The sequence below is a fragment of the Scomber scombrus genome, chromosome 19, assembly GCF_963691925.1.
Source record: "Scomber scombrus chromosome 19, fScoSco1.1, whole genome shotgun sequence".
NCBI classification, from domain to species: Eukaryota; Metazoa; Chordata; class Actinopteri; order Scombriformes; family Scombridae; genus Scomber; species Scomber scombrus.
The window spans coordinates 6,767,406-6,789,371 of NC_084988.1; the positions used below are offsets into that span (position 1 = coordinate 6,767,406).

At 39.4% G+C, this 21,966-nt stretch overlaps 1 protein-coding gene across 1 annotated transcript; it reads left to right on the forward strand.

The window, feature by feature from the left end:
* Positions 1–1,697: 1,697 nt before the first annotated feature.
* Positions 1,698–21,737, forward strand: LOC134000841 (guanine nucleotide-binding protein G(I)/G(S)/G(O) subunit gamma-2). The gene is made up of 4 exons (XM_062440336.1): positions 1,698–1,874; positions 13,708–13,784; positions 18,938–19,062; positions 20,527–21,737. The coding sequence occupies exons 3-4, from the start codon at positions 18,976–18,978 to the stop codon at positions 20,653–20,655; spliced, it is 216 nt and encodes a 71-aa protein (XP_062296320.1). The 5' UTR covers positions 1,698–1,874; positions 13,708–13,784; positions 18,938–18,975; the 3' UTR covers positions 20,656–21,737.
* Positions 21,738–21,966: the final 229 nt, after the last annotated feature.

The window sequence follows — 21,966 nt, forward strand, 5'->3', positions numbered from 1 at the left end:
TGCATAGATATGTAGATGCATTTAAACACGTGGCAGGAATATACAGGACATACTTTACAGACTAGGAGGCTCTCAAATAGCATACAATCCTCATAATTTGTTATTCTAGTCACAGTAAAAGTAAAAAAATATATATTTTAAAAAGTACAGATAATGACAGACAACCGTACTATTTGTTGGCGGCATTTTCGGGGGAATAACAAAATCCTGTCCAGGAATATATTGGCACAATTCAAGTGAGTCAGACTCATGACTATTCACATAAAATATGTTGCTGTTCTGCCATCTATTAGTGAAATGTCATCAAAATTTGCAGGGTTGCTCAGAGTTTGTATGTGTTCCTGTGATCTAAATTTGGTAGCAATTGCAAAATCTGTTTAATTTCGCAATTTTTGGTAAATTAAAGGCAGCCTCCTGCAAATATTTAATGTACCAATGTCGGTAAAGATCGTGTGAACTGCACACAAAGTACAGCTGAGGCTAATGGGAATGTATGTTTTTTGGAACGAAGTCAGGAAATCATAAAAGTATGAGTATAATTAATTCTGAGGGGGGCATGATTGTGTGTACCAAATTTCCTGACAATCCATCCAATAGTTTTTTAGATATTTCACTCGAAAATTACAATTATTGACCTCATCGTGGAGCTATAGGTAAAGTCAGGGACATAGACATAAAAACCATAAAACTCGCTAGCACAGCTTAAGTCTTCCAGTTCATTCTTCAAGACGACACAGGTTCGCATCTATATGAATAAATTAATTATATTAATAATAAAAGTAATTACACAAGATTTTACTGAAAACCGTTAAGTACTTCTTGCGATATAATGCCTATAAATACACATGTACAAACATATGGTACGAAAAAAACCTAATCTCCTCTGTGAATTTAACACCCGTCCTCACACACACACACACACAAGCCACATGCATACGTTCGCACACTTCATCTTGTTGATCTCATCCTAATTGAGTGTATCCTGTACATGCAGAAAATCCTCACGCACATAAACACCCAGATGTGAAAGAGCAACGTGTGCACAGTAGAGTCCACATGAGTCCACTGTGTTGTTCCAGCTTTGGCGTGTAAGTCGCTGAGGCACTGTTACTCGTTTTTTGGGGGGTTTTTTGTAGCTTTTTTGCTTGTTTTAATCTTTAATGTTTTACTGTAACATACAAGTGGTCTAAAAGATTAAAGAGCTTCAACCTTTAAAAGTGGGGGACACATTTCGTGGTGTGCAGTGAAGGATGTTAACTTTTTTTTTTCCTCACATAAACCTGAACTCAAAATAGCTTTTATCTATCTGGAAAAAGATGTGACTCAAAATGTGAGTTATAGAAAGGAAGAAAATGAGCGTGAATATTTATCAAGAGAGGCGATCCGGCTACTCTAGCTCGACTTTCAGATGTCCTGGTATGCATTTGTTTACTGTAGGTGTTTAGAGAGACAGTTGAGGCTTTTCCTGTGGACCTCTGGGAGATGGAGTGTGTCCTGATAGCAGCAGAAAAGAGAAAGACAGAAGGAAAAAAAAGAGAGAGAGGCGAGGGGAAGGAGCAGGAAGAGGGTAGTTTCTTGCAGCCTGAGCATTTGGCTGAAGGGTGGAGACTCAGAGCAAGCAGCGAGGAGGGAGGCAGGGAGGATCTCAGCTGGAGCACAGAGAGAGAGAGAGAGGGAGAGAGGCATACAGAGAGAGGAGTGTGTGTGGATGTACTCGCCTGCTTCGCTGACTGACTGACTGACTGACTGTGTGTGTGTGTGTTTTTGTGTGTGACAGAGAGAGATCAGGAGAGGTGTAGAGCGCGTGGATACTACTCCACAGGACTGGATGTGTTTGCCGTCACAAGAAGGGAGCACACACACATTTAAAAAAGGTAGGATTTTTAAATTTTTATGAAGCAGGTATGTCTGTTTTATAGGTTTTAGGGTTTTGTTTTGGGGTTTTTTGGTTGCATCTGGGTTAATCGCATACGAAATAGGGTGTGTTCCAGAGGAGGAGGGGTGTTTTTTTGTTTTTTTTAAATATATCCACGCTGTCGTTTTGTTTGATGCCTCTGGCTGGTTTACATCATGGAATCCCCTCCTCCCTCTAAAATCTCCTTTTTTAAAAACCTCCTTTGCTCTGAGGTGAGTCGCTGGTTTATTATCCCCTCCATCGCCTACCTCCTTTCATACATGTGTGTAAAAGGGGAGAATGGACTCCCTTTCCTCCCTTCTCTTTTTCTCCTCTGCCGCCTCCTTCTCCTTCTCCTTCTTCCCCCAAGGATTGGCCAGATCTTATAATGTGGAGCCAGAGGAATTAAGGGCATCTGTTTCGGGGGGGATATTTGCACGAGCAGAGGGGATGAAAAAGAGACAGATGAAGAAAAAAAAAAAGGGGGGTGGGGTTGGGGTTGGATGTGGCAGACAGAGGGGATGCAAAAGAGAGAGGCAACAGAAAACCAGAGAGGAATCCCACAAGCCTCCTGTGAGGTTTTCCGGCCATTCTCAACCCTCTCACCCTCTACACCGCGAGGAGAAAGCAGTCGACCACACACAAGCTCCATGTAGTGGTTGTATCAAGCAGATGGCAGGGAGAGGAGGAGGAGGTGAAGGTGGAGGAGGGGGTGGGTTTGGTGTTTTTATGTTGCTTATAGACAGATACAGTCTCTGAGAAAAGCATGCATACGCAGGAAAACACACAGATGAACAGTGCTGTTTTTCCCACTTTTTAGCTTGTATCTTGAAGGCATCGTCACACACAACTCGCATTAAATCATCCAATCGTGTGTGTGTGTGTGTGTGTGTGTGTGTGTGTGTGTGTGTGTGTGTGTGTGTGTGTGTGTGTGTATGTGTGTGTGTTTTGTTTTGCGTGTTACATATCACGGCCTGTTACAAACGCAGAATTACACATGATCTCCGGTCCAGGCGGCGCGCTGTGTATCTCAGAGACCGAGCCGCGTCAAGGCTACAGACTTTTTCCGCACACCACACACATCGATGTTGAGACTAAAAGAGCAGTTTACAAAGAATTCAAAGATAAACAAGACACATTCAGAGCACAATGGAAAGTGTTGTGTGTTAAAGATGAGGGAGGAAGGGGAGTGAGGAAGAGGATTGATAGAAGAGTAAGTAGCTATCCACGCCTTATTGACCACTTTGACCTCTCCACTCCCTTCATAACCGTCCACCAAAAAAATCCATCCCTCATGTCAGGCCAAAACATGATGAATTCTCCGAAGCTAGGGCTGAGCTTCCTCAAAGCATCTTTCTGGCTGAAGTCATCTCTGTGTGAACCTGTTTGATTAACTTTAAAATACAAACCCCAAAAACGACCGTGTTTCTCAGAGATACAAAAAGCTTCAGAGGGAAGACAGCATACGGTTGGATGTTGTTGCCCTAAAGGCTCCGACCTTTGTACTCGCTGCACTTGTTTACCTCTAACAGTGTTGATTTTGGGTCTTAAGCTCATTCAACCATACGCTTGTTTGTCAGAGAAAAGAAGCATCCGTATCTGCTTGTAGGGCTTCTGCGGAAAGTCAAGTCCCAAATCTTGTCTGACCAAGTCTCGTGTGACGTACCAAGTCAGATCACAAGTCTTCAGTCTATCAAGTCAAAATATGAGACTTTAATGCTTTTGAAGATTTTAATGTTGCCTTTGAGATTTGAAAGCAACGTTAACATCTATTTTTTCTGCTTTCAAGGAGTCAAGTCTCACAGCTGTCAAATCCAAGTTAAGTTAGTCCTTGTTTATGTGACTTAAGTCTGACTTGAGTTTCAAGTCTAGCAGAACTTTTTTTAAAGTCTTTTGGAGCAAGTACAAATTATCTCCGAAGTCTTGCCCAACAAAGTCCCAAGTAAATGTGCAAGTATTTCAGGGTGAAACATAAGTTGTGAGTCTCAAGTCAAGTCAAGTCTCATGGCTGCCAGATCCAAGTCAAGTCTCAGATGCTCTTTTTGTAGCTTAGGTCTGACTCAGGACCAGCTCTCATCTTTCATGACAAGTAAAAGTCAAGTCTCAAGTCTCACCCAACCAAGTCTCAGGTCAAGTCCTGAGTTCTTGATGGAGAAACATGAGATTTGAATGCTGCTTTTAAGTCTTGAGCGAAGCCAAGTCTTAAGGGAGTCCAAGCCTCATAGCTATTAAGCTCCAAGTAAAAGTCCTTTTTTTGTGACTTGAGTCTGACTTTTAAGTGCTTTGGGAGAAGTACAAATCAAATCCCAACTCTTTCCCAGACAAGTCTCAAGTCAAGTCAAGTCTTTAGGGAATCAAGTGTCAATCCAACTCTCACATCTGTCAGAGCTGTTTTAAGTCTTTTTAGTAAATTTTGTTTTCCCAGGTCTTGTCCAACCAAGTCAAGAAAACACAACACTTAAATGTTTTTGTTTACAAGTCTGAAGTCAAGTCTTTAGGGTGTCAAGTCGCACAACTTTCAAATCCAAGTTAAGATCCAAGTCTTCATTTCTGGTGTTTTAGTTTTTAAGTCTTTGGGAGACAAGTCAAAGTCATGTCATGTCATATCAAAGATTTGAACATTGTTGCTCAAGTCTCAAGTCTTGTCCAACCAGGTCTTAAGTCAAGTCTTAAGTCCTTAAATCAAGTCTTAAGGAGTGTAATCTCAAAGGTGTAAAGTCAAGATCCAAGTCCTAATTTTTCTGTGTCATTAGTAAGAATCAAGTCCAAGAGCTGTTTTAAGCTCCTTTGGGGAACATCTTAGTTAAATGTCAGGTCTTTTCCTACCAAGTCAGGTCATGTCAACACTTTTATGACTTATGTCTGATTTAAGTCCAAGTGTCAAGTCTACAGCTCTGGAAGAATCAGGTTCATGCTAGTTTCTGACAGCTTAGATGAAATCTACGATAAGCAGGATTCTCCCCAGATACACTTTCATTACTTCTCGAAAAAAGCTGAAAGAAGTCAGGGTTTGAAATGGTCCAAACAGCACAGTCACTCTCTCAGCAGAATCTAAACAAGCCCGGATGTTTGTAATATTGTTAACAGCCCAGGAGTCTGGCCCTGTTATTCTTGGCATGCTGATTGGTTCCAGAGGAAAAGTATGTTTATGCCTCCTCACTCAAGGCAAATGCAAAAAACTCTACTGATTCCTACAAGTTAAAACACAGAGAAAGAGAAGAGAGTTTAACATACACAAAACCTGTTGAAACTATCATTTATGTGACACACAGGGCAGGAAGTTAACCTTTTCAACTTGGCAACCACACTGCTGTCTTTCAAATATGATTTCCAGAGTGGAAAATAACCTCCACATGATGGCTGGTTTCCTGCCAAACTGGCAAGGGGAATTTAAAACAACCTTTTCACTCACAACCAAAAATTCACCAGTAATATTTGGCGGGTTGCTGGTGTTAATTTTCCACCCTGGTCACCCAAAAACACATGTTTAAAGGAATGTATCGCCGGCTCTGTTGTGGTTCCTGTGACAGCAGTGTCATGCATTGTTTTCTACCCCACTTAATACAGCGCTGTTACATCACACGCATATCAAAGGTTTTAAACGCAAGTCTTTAAATGTTTCAGGAAAAGAAAACCACTTGGTCACTGCTTTAATCTAACAAAGAACAAACGCGCCAGGCCTTAATCGTTTGATTTAATAAACATAATAGACCACATTTGCGCTCCCTGGGGCAATAAGCCTCCTCCCTGCTGCTTCCTTGACTCCCAGGGGATGCATCATTTCCTGGGCCACTGCCTCCTACCCTCCCCCCATCTGGGGCCTAGATTAACCCCCAACACACACACACACATATATATATATATACATATATATATATATATATATGCATACACATACACACACAAATACTTAGACAGCAACCTCTAAGATGGCAGGATGGGCAGGGCATGCTAGGGGTGGCACAGATGTCTGGGGTAATCGAATGATCACAGGTGGTGGTGGTCTGACCGAGAGCAGCACAATGAAGGAGAGAGAAAGAGACTTGGGTTAAAGAATGATTTAATGGAGGCTGATATATCAAGAATCAGGTGCTTCCTATCAAATGTCACATATAAATAGGCGCCCTAAATTCATAATACTGTGTTATTGTAAAAATGGGGGGAACTTATAGTTCCTGAAAGATGTTTTTATTTCAAATCTTACATCTTACAATACACAACCAAAATTACAAAGATACTAATTCATTCACAGTAGAGATTTCTGTATTTTCCCTTTTTCATTTTCACTTCAGTCATTCATTCGGATGTTAAACCTTTTCTTTAAAGGCTGGGCTGGTTTCCTTGCTTTGTTTTAACCCTCACCGCTCAGTAACAAGTGATGTATCCTACCTTCAAACGTCATTAGTCAATAGTCAGCATGGAAGCTGTGGTAGCATTTGCTTGGAGCAGTCGATTAACCTCTTATACCGTTATAAGAGTCTTTGTAATATTTCTGTATTTCGACTCACAACGGCAGCTTCATCAACTTCATCCATGAATGTAGCTTGTTAACTATCTCGCTATGTAGGAAGATAATAATTGATTCATTTTCAATTCTGGCTACTTAGTTCTAAACGGACGCAACACCTGACCTGACCTGTTAAAACCGTTCAACAAATCAGCGATGTCGGCGTTGATCGAGAGGTCTGAAACCAGGTTATACGGAAAAAAACTGGTTTCAATATTCCAACCACCTGGTGAAAGCAGACATGTTATATTTATGACACAGAAATGCTTTTTTTCCTGCCTAACTTTGGCATCCAGTGAGATACAGTACACCCTGATAATATAATACATACAATAAGTGATAGTATAGAGTTTTGGACAAAGTAGGACACTTGGCAGAAAAAGCAATGCTAGTTAGTTAGTTAGTTATCCACAATATTAAAATGCCATAAACTAGCCTAAACTTTAATGTTAAAGACAAAACAAGACAATTAATTGAAGACAGACAGCAAGTACAGTACACCATCAAACAATCTGACTTTTAAAAGACACACAGATGCAGATATTAAAAAAAACATTAAGAGACAAAAGAACATGTAAGAAAATGCTAAAGAAACTATTATCATTATTACTACTATACTGCTATAATATAATCAATCTTATTTGTGTTTCACTTTTCAAGACATTTTACAGCATAAAACAACATTCACACGACACTGCCATCAGCACACGTCATTAGAGTAGCGGTAATAGTACAGCTATTGTATTGTTAGCAGTCACGGTAGTTAAAAGTGCAAATATGACACCAAGTACTTTTCAGAGAGACTTGGGTGTGAATTTCCAACAAGGTATTAATCAGTATTTAGTTTGTGAATTGTTTATTTTAATGTTGTATAACTCAGGACCAAACTTGAAAAAAAATGTTCAAATGTTCATGTATGATGTGTAACACAGTGCTGGTGGCTGCTGTGATGTGAGTCCAGAGGCCAGCTCCAGGTCTGAGTCTGAGTCTGACTGTAGTGTTTTACAGAACTAGTGATGGAGCAGTCGGCACAGCTGTCCATCTCAGCGTCATCTCCCCAGATGATCATGGCCTGACAGCTCTGCTCTCTCTCTCTGTCTCTCTGTGTTTGTGTGCGGAGGAAAGGTGTCCTTTCTCCTATTCAAGGGCAGGGATCCGTGCTATATTACATTCAATAGTCAATATCCTCTTAATCGTGTTCATTAATAACTCCGGAGGTCAGTTTTATGTTACTTCTCCTTGCTACGGCAGCTGTAAAAGCCACTCTAGAAGAAGATATTACCGTCACATCTCTGCCTCTTTTTTTATCTTCCTGATAAACTTTATTTCCAGCTTTTATTTATTTACTCGATCTGTGTATCCTCTCCTATCCGTTTACAACTCTGTAAATCTTGGCCTGGCCGTGCCCTTTACTGCCTCTGTTTCACAGTGACATCGCAGAGTGTGCCTCATTGTCCGATGACACACTGGGGATGGTACAGTCACTCGCTCAGTCACTGTTAGATGACCAAACTTTCTGCATGTGTGCGAGCTCGATTGCATTCATACTCGCTGTGCCACCGCCGCCGTTTTGACATTAAAGACATAATGAAAAACAGGCTTTGTCTTCAGATTGATGCTTGTGCATTTCTGAAAATCCGCATTGGGGTTTTTGGATTAGTTTTCTGTTTTACAGTCAAACACAGAAAATAAATGACTCACTCAGCACAATAAATGAGCGTGTCAGCTTTTAAGAGAACTGGAGTCATGAGGTTTTTTGTATGATAAACAGAGCTGCATACCCTCCATTCTTAAGCATGACATGTATCAGCCTCATTTAAAAGGTCAGTTCACCAGAAGTACAAGAAAACATACTGTATTTTTTCACTTACTTCTCATATTGTCTACTCATGCAGACCAGATATTTATTAGAGCCGAGATACAGTTAAAACACCTCCAATTACTGATTTTTAAAACACAAATGGTACGAATGTTTGTTAAACCCCTGTCTGCCGACTAGTGATTGTCCAGTCATTAGGGCTGGGTATCGGTACTTGATATCTTTAAGGTATCGACCGAAATAAATCGATACCGAGTAACATCGAAACGTCTCTCTTCAAACGATACCTGCAATTGATCGTTTTTGCACCCAGACCTAGAAAATATGACTATTTGTACGGACTTGTTCACAACCAATCAATGTAAGCCTTCTTCGATTTAATGCGACATGTGATTGGTCCACTGCCACAGCAGCTACAACCCGTCTGTGGTGGTGAAGTCTCGGAGAATACACTACACGCTTATTATGCTGGATAAAAGCAAGTGCACAAAATGTTTAATGGGTATCAATGAATTACTCAAGCCTGTATTAGTATCACTTTAAGGGTACTTAGACTGATACTGGTATCTTACATTTTTAAACGATTCCCAGCCGTGCCAGTCATGTTTTGCAACCTTTACTTGGCAAGACAAGTCTCTCAAGCTCTCATTGAACCCAGGGCTGATGTTTTTAGCCTTTCCAAAACCAAATAAGCAAAAGCGAAAGGAATAGACTAAACTGTGTGTTTATCTGCTCAAATGTAAACTCTAATCATTAGTATATCTGGCTAACTAGCATAATACCTACAGGAGTAACTTTGAGCGTATCATTAGCAAACTATTCATCAAAGGTTATGTAAAAAAGCCTCATCCACTGTGTCGTATTTAAAAGGAACTATGAAATAAGAGTGTAATCTCATATCTTCTCTCATACATATAGTGCTAACTAGCTCAACACTGCCAAACAAGTTTATTTAGTGAGACTTTCTGTTGGACATGCAGCTAGCATGATATCATGTATGAATCCAACAAGCATTTATCTAAGAGTCCTTTTACAGGATCCTCGATTTAAGACGAGTCAGCTGGAACGTATCAAAGTCAGTTTTCTACCAACTCCTGGAGCTAACATTAGCCTAATTAGTTAGCGAGCTACAGCTGATAAAAAAATTCTGCTGCGATAGGTTAGAAATAAGAAGCCTCATTCTGAAATCAAAGAATCTTTTTTTTTTGAATAATGAAGAATATATGCACAAGAATGGAAAGCACAACAGGCGGAGCAAACACTCTTATATTCAGGTTTATGGAGGTTTATGCTCACCTCAAAACTTTTTTGTACTTATCTGGGGGCAGGGGTTAGGGTTAGGGTTAGCCGTCCCTGCAGACCCTCCCAGGTTAATCACTGGCTCTCCAGGGTCCAGATGGCTGAGCCAGGGACAGATTTTTAATTACCACGCTCTGATTTCACACCCTGGGCATCACAGAGGACACGAACACTCCCTGCCTGGTTGCCTTAATTTCTTTCTTTGGATGGTGTAAAAAAAAAAGACAGGATAATAAGGTGTGCACTACAGAAAGAGAAAGTAGGATAAAGGGGGAGGGAAAACCGAGCGGAGAGTCAGCATGTGTGGGAGTACGTGAGAGATCGTCACTCTCGACAGGCCAGGAATTATATTTTCCTCACCAGGATGTTTCCCGCGGCGCTTAATCACCCTTTAAGTCAGTGACACCCAGAGTCGAGCAGCAGCTATAATCACATCTGTGGAGGGCCTCGTCACGAACACAGACCCCCCAAAAACCCCGGAGGAAAGGGTTCAAAACAGCTCCAAATGGCAGGGGAAGGATGGCAGAGGGGGTCAGATTGATTCGGCGGTGTTAGCAGCAGGACAGAGCGTGCTGGGGGTGTTTGAGTCCCATCACTGAGCACCTGTCTGCCACACGGGGAGGAACGGGAAGCAGAAGGCTGGAAACACGGGAGAGAATTGGATCACCGGTCACGTCCAATAATGCATCTTTCTGTCCCCCCCCCCCCCCCCAGCAGAGTTGAGTTCAAGATGCTTTACTGGCATAAAAATAGAGAACAATATTGCCAAAGCATTAAAATAGAAATTTTTAAAAATGCTGGCACTCTCTGTTTTAACTCTCTCTGTCTCTCATCCCCTGATCTTACTGCTGCTCTGCAACATAAATATGATGATACAACCAAATTCAGCAGCCATGTTTTTATTTTTTAAGAACAGTCGGCCTTCTTGCCCTTTTTTTGCAGAAGCTGCGTACAGTTAACTGATCTAACAGTGAAGGAAAAAATATATAAAGCACGCAAGGAGAGACGTAAGAGTGCAGTCAGGACTCAGACTGGACTCACTGCTGCCAATAAAGTTTGTAAAAAATCACACATTTTTAAAGCGTTACCTTGGAGCAGAAGTAATGGAAACTAGGCCTGCAACAAATGATTATTTTCCAGTTATTTTCTGAATTACTTGCTTGGTCTTTGCAATATCCGTGAATACACATTAGAAGAGTCAAAGGTGATAGGTGAAAAATGTCTTTTTGGACCAACAGTCCAAAACCCAAAGATACTCTTTTTAATATCATGTATAGTAAAGAAAAGCATTAAATCATCACATTTCAGAAGTTGACAACAGCAATTTGGTATTATTTTAGGCTTAAAATGGCTAAAACAATTGATCAATTATCAAATTACGAACAAAATTCTAAAACAAAGTACAAATGTTAAAATAGTATTTTGTGTTTAAATTAATCATATGAGATTAATAAATGCGTCAAAATGTGCAAAACCACTGATGTGATCAGAAAAAAGTTGCTTGCATATTTGGGCTATCTTCTTAATGATCTGCACACGACTACAGTCAGCTGTGTAGTGTTTCCAGGGAAACGCCCACATACGAATGTGAGTCTGATGAGTGACGAGCCGGATGTCTCGTGCTCTGAGCAAATAAAAACTTGTTGTGACACTGTCACAAGTTACGGGTCATGTGACTCTAACTATTTGTCATCTGGGAAGGTAAAGTCAACAATGGTGATAACTGGGACGTAGCGTGTTTTGTATATTTGCTGTGTGTAAATACAGTTTATTTAGGTTAAAGAACTGGTGCAGAAATATGAGAGATACTTACTAAGTGAAACTGATATAAGGAAACTATTCCATTCATTTTATGAAATGTTGTGTAACTATTTACATGTTTGACCAAGAAGTTACAGTTATTTGGCAGCTTACTATCTCTCAAGTGTAAAAATACTCCATTACAAGTAAAAGTCCTGCATGAAGTAAAAGTACAGAAGTATTAGCAGAAGTAGTGGTTTGGTCCCTCTGACTGAAATATTGTTATATATGACATCATTGGATTATTAATAGTGAAGCATCATTGTTAGAGCAGCATGTTACTGTTGTAGCTGCTGGAGATGGAGCTACTTTACACTACTTTATATACAGTTAGCTAGTTTAGTCCAGTGGTTCCTAACCTAGGGGTCGAGCCCCTCTAAAGGGTCGGCAGATAAATGTGCGGGGTCCTGAGATGATTAATGGGAGAGGAAAGAAGAAAAAACAAGTTCTGATACACAAATCTGTTTTCAGTTTTTAGATGTTTTCTCTAATCTTTGATTTGTGGTGAAATATTGCATCATTTGAACATTTATTGAAATGAAACCATGTGTGAAGTTTAGAGGGAAAAATCACTATTTGGTGGAGCTGTTAACAACTCATAGACATCTGAAATGTGACTCTGACTACACATTGCTTTTTGTAAGACGTCAGAAGACAAAAAGGTTGTAAACCACTAGTTTCATCTTTAACAATGTGTTGTATTTTAAAAGCTTGTTATATTATCCATTGTGTCAAACTTTTGTCTCCTGAAAACCCAAAAGGACAATCCTGCTACAGACACTGAAGCTCTCTAGTTTATAGTTGAATTACTGCACTAATAATAATAATAATGTTACACCTCTTCCATAACAGTGCAGATTAATGGTTCCAGTGAATCAGGAGTGGTGACGACGCACTACAGTGAGATGGTCCACTCTTTCACTTTGTTTGTTTTGAACTCTAAGCATTTTCAGCGTCGCTCAGTTTGTCCGGCTCAGAGTTTTGGCCGCTGTTGGCGAGGTTTTCGTTAATGGATGCCTCAGTGTAAGGACGCTTGAACGTTGTGTGCTGCCATGATTTACGATGGGTGGAATTCCCTTCCTCTGCAGATCTGTTCATGCAGGGTAATTGGCCCATTTATCAGAAGCAGCAGAAGACCGGAGCTGCAGAGTCACAGATGCATTAAGAAGGAATCTGTTGGAGCAGAGAGGCGGAGAACGAGGGGCAGATAGAGGAGGAAGAGGAGGAGAGGTGAATGGGTCAGAGCCAACTGAAGATCATCTTAAAGGAAAAGTTTGACACGTTGTGAAATACACTAATGAGCTTTCTTTCTGAGAGTCAGGTGAGAAGATTGACACCACTCCCATGTCTGTATGCTCAATATGAATCTACAGCCAGCAGCTCCTTAGCTTAGCTTAGCATAATGACTGGAAACGGAGGGAAACAGCTAGCCTGGCTCTGTCCAAAGAAACCAAAATCCACCTACAAACATCTCTTAAGCTCAATGATTAACACATTATATGTGGTTTGTTTAGATTGGTTTTACACAAAGAACCAAAGAGTAAATGGCAAATTGCGGTGTAACCACCGGTCATGTGTGGGACTATTTCTTGTCCTGAAGCCAGTCAGGAGATAGTCCTGCAATTTTCTTCTTTATTCATCAGCAAAAAGTCCTTAAAGCTCGACTGAAGTTCATTTTGTTCTTTGTATCTCAGATACAGTTTATTTTACACACATTTTTTTAATATTTTATTTTTCTTTGTAAACACTGCACTGGTTTGTTGCATTTTTTGAATGGATGGATAGACAGACAGACAGACAGACAGATAGACAGATAGATAGACAGACATCCACACTTAAGACAGCCACACGTAACATCACATAGAAACACATCTCTATCCAATGGAAAAAACAAAAAAACTTTTTACTTAAAATACCCAAAAGTTGTACTAATAAAACAAATACGTGTCTTTGTGCCAGTCCAAACTTCAGCACATTAAACAGACATGAAAGTGGAATCGATCTTCTAATCCAACTCTCGGCAAGATCAGCATATTCCCCAAGATGTTAAGATTAAATTTGTCCCCTCAGTCGTACTTTAGTTCAAGTTCGAGCTGAGTGAAGTTTGTAAGAGCAATCTGTGACACTCGGACACACAGAGCACAGCTACACAAGCCTGAGTGTAATTTATCAGGAATGCAGGAATGAATGCAAGCAGAGCGTCTTTCTGATCCAATAACTCCAGCCTGTGATTCTCTCTCTCTCTCTCTCTCTCTCTCTCTCTCTCTCTCTCTCTCTCTCTCTCTCTCTCTCTCTCTCTCTCTCTCTCTCTCTCTCTCTCTCTCTCTCCCTCCCTCCCTCTCTCTCTCTCTCTCTCTCTGTGTATCTGTTTCCCTCTCTATTTTTCAGAGAGCAGAGCGGACACAAACTGCTGACTGAACTGCAGGCAGACAGCGGGGCAGAGTGCGGAGGAGTAAGCAGACAAGGCAAGTCAAGACCAGAGGAGGCATAGTAACAAATTCAGTTTCATAATATTACAGCGTGAGTGCACAGCGAAGCTCGGAAACTGGTGCAAAAAGATGGTGAAGCCTTTTTTTAAATGTTTCTTTATTTATTTATTACAAAGTTGTGGACAGCTTGACACAGTTAATGCCAGCGTCCATCTGAATGCATTATTTAACAGCGGCTGTTGGGATGTCACCGTTATCTGCGTGTTGACACCATGTGTCACATCTCAGGATGGTATTTTGGGCAGCTGACAGATAGCAATGAAGGACAAGAGGTTTAATAATGATATACAAATGAGCAGAATACAGTTTATCCTAAAATAAAAACCAAAGAAATCAGAAGATGCACAACAACCTAATTTATTTATTGTTCCTGTTAGTTTTTAAGGTACCAGTTTTTCTTCCTGGAGTCGACGCACACGTGGGCGCCCGTTACATGCCACCATCTTCACACCCGATACGAAAATGTCACGGTGGCATTTTCACACGCCCCACATGACAGATAATAAGCAGGAAAATGACTTTTTACACACAGTGACAGCTCTGCTAAATATCTTATAACGACACAAAGTTCACTCTTTGTTTTGCAAATATAAGTGAACTGAAACACAAAAGTGATTTTAGGTGTCTCAGATCTACAAAATGATCTACTAAAGAAGTTATGTTTGGCAGATTTTTAACAGAGTACCTCTTTTTAATTGGGACTATGGATGGATAAAGGGAACTGGATACAGTGTTGGAGGTGAGGCTCCATTAAAACTTACTGTACTCTCTCTACGGACCATCTGTGTCCATGGAGCTTCCACTGACCCAGGCGGCTAACTTTAGCTTTAGCCTTCCAGCTAAGTTGAAATGATTTGATTGTGCGGCTTTTCTTGACTTTTTAAATGTGATTGAACCGAATGGATCAAAGTCTGATAGTGAAACAAGTCATTTCATGGGGGTTGTAACACTATCTGCTGATTTACAGATGTTGCAAATCTATGGTGGAAAGTCTTTTTTGACCAGTGTGTGTCACATGACGTCGTAATTACACGGTTTGGCCACTAATGTCAAATTTGCTTCAAAGACCGGCACTGTTCTTGTATCCAGTTCTCCTGATAAGTCGATGATTGCGATGGCCAAGTCAGTCAATTAGCACGCTAACATGCTAAACAAAGATACTGGATAATAAACATTATATCTGCTAAATATCATCATCATAGTTTGAGCACCCTGACATCAGCATTTAGTCTTTTTTTACTTTAAAGCGGCTAGATCTTTTTCTTAATAACAACATATAAAATGACAGTGTGCAATGTCAGTAATTGTCCTCTCAGCTTTATGGAGCTTTATAGTGAGTTTAAGCTCATTGTTTCACTGTCTGGCTGAAACGTTACTGTTCTTGATCTCTCAGCGCTCTCATAGCGTCATTTTCGGCTATAGCAGGTCAGGGTGTGAACTATGCCATGACTTTCAGTGGAGCTCACTTTTTTTTATCAGGAGGGAAATTTTGGGTAAATTCCCAAATAAGCATCCGTGTTTGACGTATCTGACATACCTGTACGCTGTGCTATGACTACAAAACAGAGAAATGAGTAATAGCAGTTTGGAGACTGAGTGAATTAGTGATGAATCACCTTCATGCATCAATCATACATCAGTAATACCCTAATTTTATGCATGATCCACGATGATGAAGATGCAGAAAAATAGAAAAATGCATGGCAAAAAATAGCTTATTCATATTTTAGAGACCCCCCTCCAAAAAATGTTTTCACAAATCATGTTTTCAGGGGCCCTCATGTTTTATTAAGACTCCCCTGTAGTTTACACCCTGCGGCATGCTAAAGAGCCAAGATATTTCCCTCAGGAATTATTAGAGAGTTAAAATAACTAAAAGTAGAGAAATATTCAACTTAAATTTGACAGAAGAACAGAAACATGACTCGAAATGAATGATAATGTTGCTCTGTAACTGCTGGAAGTGGAAATGAGCTCAACAGTTCAACATATCAACTTAAAAGATGATAAAATGTCAGCGTTGGGCTCATAATTTTTTTCCGCTGCCCCCAAGTGGCCAAAAAATCACTTAATGCAGGAATAAAGTATCTCTTGATGACAGGCCTTTGAGTTTAGCTGGAACAGTAAACTCTATTAACAAGAGAGAGATAATCAAATCTGAATTGGGTGTTTCTTTCCGTCGTTTTCCAGATGATGTTTATACAATCAACATCTCTCTTTGTCTGTTTCACACAAACTAGGCTATTGTACCACAGCATCTGAGTATTTTTCTGGTAAAGAACGAGGACCTACTTTTTCTGAAGACACCCCAGAAACCTTAAAGACTGACATCTATCCCTATCAATAGTCTGCTGATACACTGGCCCGTTTTTGGTGTCTCCCCTAAGAGTTGAAACAATATTATGGCCTCAATACGAAACAAGACAAAGACTCATTTTCACTCAGAGTTGTCATTCGTGCCCTTGCAGTAAAACTATGCCCTAATTGTTTTTTTTCAAATTTTGGTTTGGCACAAAAGTGATAGTTGAGCTTAATTATTTCTTAAAGTCTCTAAAAAAGATATGATTCAGTTTTAAACCTGAAATATAACACACAATGCTCCGTTTGTGACACCAGATTATTGTATTTTAACCTCACAAACATATCAATACACTGAAACCACAAGTAAATAAAATGAAGTAAATAAAAAAGATATTTTAGATACATATATTTACATATTTTGCAGCTATCACTGCACATTAACCTCTCCGCCCCACATAGATAGGGCAGCTTCTGAGAGTTTGTGAGATGGATAAACTCAATATACAGTACCAGTCAAAAGTTTGGACACACTTTCCCATTCACATCAATGAGGAAGTGTGTCCAACTCTCGACTGGTACTGTATATATTATTTATTTCTTCATTTATCTCTTTCTTCAGTATTCTGCTTTTATAATATATTATATTATAAAATAATAATGAAATGATCAGGATTTTCTAGTCAAACTGTGTCACCTAGTCTTATTACTACAAGGAAGAAGAATCCAACAACACTAATGTCGTGTTATTGATACTGTTTTTTGATACACACCCTAGTTTAAAACCCGAACCCTATAAGGTGAATCAGTCCTCAGAGTGAGCACAACCAGGGTCCCTCGGCTGCACCGACTGTAAAACATAATGTTTATGTTACGCTGTTAATACTGCGCAGTCCACCGCAGGTTGAGCTCATAAATCCTCTTCAGATTACCGTTTGGTTTTGCAGGTTCAAGATTTTCCAGCTCGGTTCAGAGGAAATGTTTCAGTCCCTTAAAAAATGTGGAAAATAGTTAAATACTGTAAATCTTCAACTTAAACTTGGATTTTAAAACAATTTCCTGTGACTCTGAAAATGACAGAGGGATAATATTCAACTTTACATGGAGGCAGCTCATATTCCCCACAGCGCTCTGAGTATTAGATCAATCAATCAAACTTTATTATTAAAGCTCCTCTCGTGCAGGTTTGTGCAGTTTAAAGAGCCTCACGGATGACTGACGATCCGATAATAAGACAGAACAAACAGTAAAGAGTAAAACAATGTGAGACTAACTCACACAAGAAATGAAAGTTATGAAAATGTAATAAAAAAAAAAGCAATGAAATCGATTAAAAAATAATAACAGAACAAAGTAAAACTAGATTAAATAGATTAAAGAATGTCAAATAAAATCGATTAGAGGGGGAAAAAAATATTTGAGGCACAAATACAGTAAATGAAAAAAATAGATAATGTCCATAAAACATAATCAAAGTCAGGCTAAAGGTTTAAAGTTGACTTCATTTGTGTTAGTGTAATGATGCTAAAGCAATTATTAATCATTTAATCAATTAGTTCATTTTAAGTCATTTATCAAACAAAAATGTGACAATTTCCCTGCTTTTGTGACTTTTGTAGTGTTGAAAGAAACAAAAACAAAACTACAGAAGGAAACATGAAGAGAAAGAAGTAAAGAAAACAAGGACTGTATCACTTTGTGTCAGATTTAGCTGATACATGTGTTTAAGATCACTCAGCAGAGGAGCTGATAAGGTTTTAATTGATGAAGCGGATCAGGATTTCAGGGCAGGAGTGACGGAGGAGATTCCAGCAGCACTGTACAGGACCTGGTGAGCAGGTCCGCCACCGTGGAGCATCAATATTCATGCTCAGCTCCGGCACCTCGCTGAGATCAGTCTTAACCCCACACTGCGTCATACCGCAGCGCGTACAGACGGATGACGGAGGGGGGGGGGGGCGCAGGGAGGACTGATCACACAGCAAGGATGACGCTGTTTCAGATCACCCGCAGCTTGTTCCGTTGAATCAAAGAGGGTTTTAAAAAAGACAAGACAAGCCGCTGAGGACAGGAAATGTCCAAATTCTGCCCTCTAATATTAAAAATAAGAAGCAGAAACTACAGAATAATGTGCAAGTTTCAACCGAAGACATCATAACAGAAATCAATCTTCAGCTTTTAGCAACTTTTCAACGTTCAAATTAAAAACGTTACGTCCTCAGAAATACGATACCGATGCCGTTCCACCTGGACTTTAATAAAGATCACCAGACGTTCATTTTAACGATGAACTTTAAGCTTTATGAAACATCTGCAGCCTCAGAGGTGAAACGTCTTTGTGTCAAAGACAAACAACATCAAAGTATTGACGTGTCGTCCTTCACTCTCGAGGCAGAGGGCGGACGATGTGGCCAGTGTGACACTCTGACGGTGACGTGTCGATAATTACGTGGCCGTTAAGAAGAAAGGAAAACCAAACTGCTGGTGCAGAACGAGAGAAAGCATTAATGTTACTTATCTGTTTATCTATTTTAAATATAGTGCTGGACAAAGCTGTGCCCCCTCGCTCTTCTCCCACCTTCTCCACCTCCCCCTCACTGTCATGGGCTGCCTAGCAACTGACACCATAAATAATATGCCTGTGTGTGTGTGTGTGTGTGTGTGTGTGTGTGTGTGTGTGTGTGTGTGTGTGTGTGTTTGTGTTCACAGACGTGTGATAATAAACAGGGTATCTGTTACTAGCCCTCCTCTTTGCATGCCTGCTATATCATAGTGCTCGTCCTCCTCGGCGGGTGAACTACGATGTTTGAATCTTTGTCTTCTCCTCACAGACAAAGCACACGAGTGAGCGGACTGACTGACAGCGTCCATGGCGAGCAATAACACGGCCAGTATCGCACAAGCCAGGAAGCTGGTGGAGCAGCTGAAGATGGAGGCCAACATCGACAGGATAAAGGTGAATTTACTTTACTTTCAGCCTTTTAAACTATAAATTATATTGATTTTTACAAACATTCGGACCATTGCTGAGGTTTTAAGATGAATTTCACACCCTGTTATTGAGCTGCTGACTTTAGTTTGAGGTCAGTTTGGGATTAAAATCAACAAAACTTGACTTAAAACACACAGTGAACATTTTGTCTCCTTGTTTTTTCATAAATGTATCATTACTGGATCATGATGTGGCTGAAAACAGAGCTAGTTTTGAAGCTCTTACAGGTTTATACATTTCCCCAGCAGATATTTTAATGTCAGTGTGTAATTAATTATATATAAACTACTATATTATATTTAGGCGTGTCCACTGCTGGCTCTGGTCTTGTGCATCCTCCATCACTGACATGGCTCCCCATTAGTGATTCGGAGGAAATAAGATTAAATCTTATATCAGGATGAAAACACTCAAGATAATTTAATCCTGGTGAATTTCCATTATCGGGATAATCATGCTAATAATATCCTCACATGAGTGTGCAGATCATTAACGTACAGTCATCCAGTCTGAAGGCTGAGTACTTAGATATCAGGTTCAAAGGTTCATAGATACTTACTGTTAATTGATTTTATTCTCACATTGTGCTTATCTGCTTCTTGTTTGTTTTTCATGAGAAATGTTCGCAAAAATAGATGAAATAATAATATAATGATAAGAAGAAGACACTTTATGTCTATAGCATCTTTTCCAAACTGAGGTTATATTGTGCTTCACATACTACAATATTCATCATTTAAGCAAAATACAATTAACAGAATATGATTTACAAACGCACAATAAAAAAAACAATGGTCAAGCATATATAAATGAAACAAATATTAAAATTAACACAAAAAGTACTTGTTTCTTAGGTTAATGTAAAGTTAAGTAATTCCAGTATACAGTATAGTAGTATAGAGTAGTATAGAGTTTTAGGGATATGTTGATGATTATCAGGATAATATTGCAGTTATTTTGTCTCAGGATAGTTGTGACATGAAATTTTCATATCACCCCATAGATACTTATGATGACACTTAACCCTTTCAGGCATAGTGGTCACCACAGTGGACAGCTATTCAAAAGCTATTTTCTTTTTTTATTTAAAAACAAAAACTGAGGTTATCATAATTCATGCATAAAAGGGTTAAATGGAGCCATCATCAAATGGAAACGTGCACATTTCCAGGTCTATATTTATATTCTAGCGGCTTGATTTACAATTCAAGAAACTCCTTATTTATCTTTTAATCTTAAAGAGAGAGGAGCTAAAACTGCCTATTTCAAGACAGAGGCTGAACTGAGGGGCTGCAGAAAGAGCCAGTATAAAACTAATAAGTAGTTTTTTGAGATGTAAATCATGATACTTACCCTTTAATAAAATAAAAAACTCACATTAATACACTGAGCTCATACTGATATGTGTGTGTGTTTGTGTGATTTCAGGTGTCAAAAGCAGCAGCAGACTTGATGTCGTACTGCGAAGCTCACGCCAAAGAGGACCCTCTGTTATCGCCAGTGCCAGCGTCAGAGAACCCGTTCAGGGAGAAGAAGTTCTTCTGTGCCATCCTGTAAAAAAATAAAACCCAGCATGGCCCTTCAGCAGTCTGCTCGGTGTGGGACTTTTGAACGCGGACGTTCAAAATACGTAGAAATCTTATAGTAGGAGGGGCACAGCGATTATTATTGCCCCCCTCCACCCCTTTCTCGAACGGCACCTTAAGAGTGCAAAAAATTAAAAAACCACAGAGTTAAACGTGTAACCATTTCAAGGGGTCGTGATTGCTTTTTTTGAGGGGGTGTGCAGCATGTTGAAGGGGTCTGTGCTTTTAGGTAACACACAAAAAGGATGATGATGACGATGATAATGATGATGATGTGGAGTGTGTTGATAAACCCAGAGTCGTGATGGACAACCAGTCAACCTACGAGTCTTCAGGGTTGTGATGTGTACAAAACAAACAGTTAAAAAAAAAGGAAAAAAAAAAGATAAAATGAGAATTAAAAAAATATTTTGTGGTTCTTTTTCAGACTTCCAGATGTTCTGTTAGATGGTTTTTTTTGTTGGGGGGGCGAGTCAAGCTTCATACACAGCAAACAAAAAACATGCCTACCACTAGACGCCACCTGATTGATCAGAATGTTTCTTTTTTTTTCTTTTCTTTTTTAAAGTTGTCATTTATTTTATGTTCATTTCAATTTTACCTACCACCTAAATATCTTTCTATAACTGTCTGTGAGTACTGAAACAGCTGTTTACTTCTTTTTTTTTTTTTTTTTTACAGGTTAGTGAAAGCTTTTTTAATGGGATGTTTGAAACATTCGATTCCTGTGATTCTCTTTACAAAAATACCTTTATGAAGAAGAAGAAAAAAGAAAAAGAAAAATCAGTCTCTGTGTATCAAACATCTATCTGGCAAAATGTGATACAGTTTGTCTCCTTCCGATACGAACCCTCTTTCTACTCTTTGTATAAAAATGACTTAGCAAAGTAAACTGTTCTGTGCTGTGAGATCTGAATGTTTGTGTTTGTATCATTAACTATTTTGCATGAAGTGGACAAAAAAAACAACGGTTCTTTTATTTCCTTTCATGTGCAGATTGTATGAAAAACATGGGGGCAGCTTCCATCTGGAACTGACCCCGAAAATTATTAAAACCATAATGATTCAAGACGGACTCAACAAGGACTCACAAATAATACTACATCATATTTATTTCTGCTGTTGCACCACATTCAGATTCAGGTTCATATGTTTCGTATATTTGTTTTTATCAGTCAATGAATTAATCAATGAATTAATTAAACTTAAACTTTATATGGCAGCTTTCATGAAGCTAAAAGTGCTTCACAGTTGACGAACAAGCTGATAATAAGACAGAAAA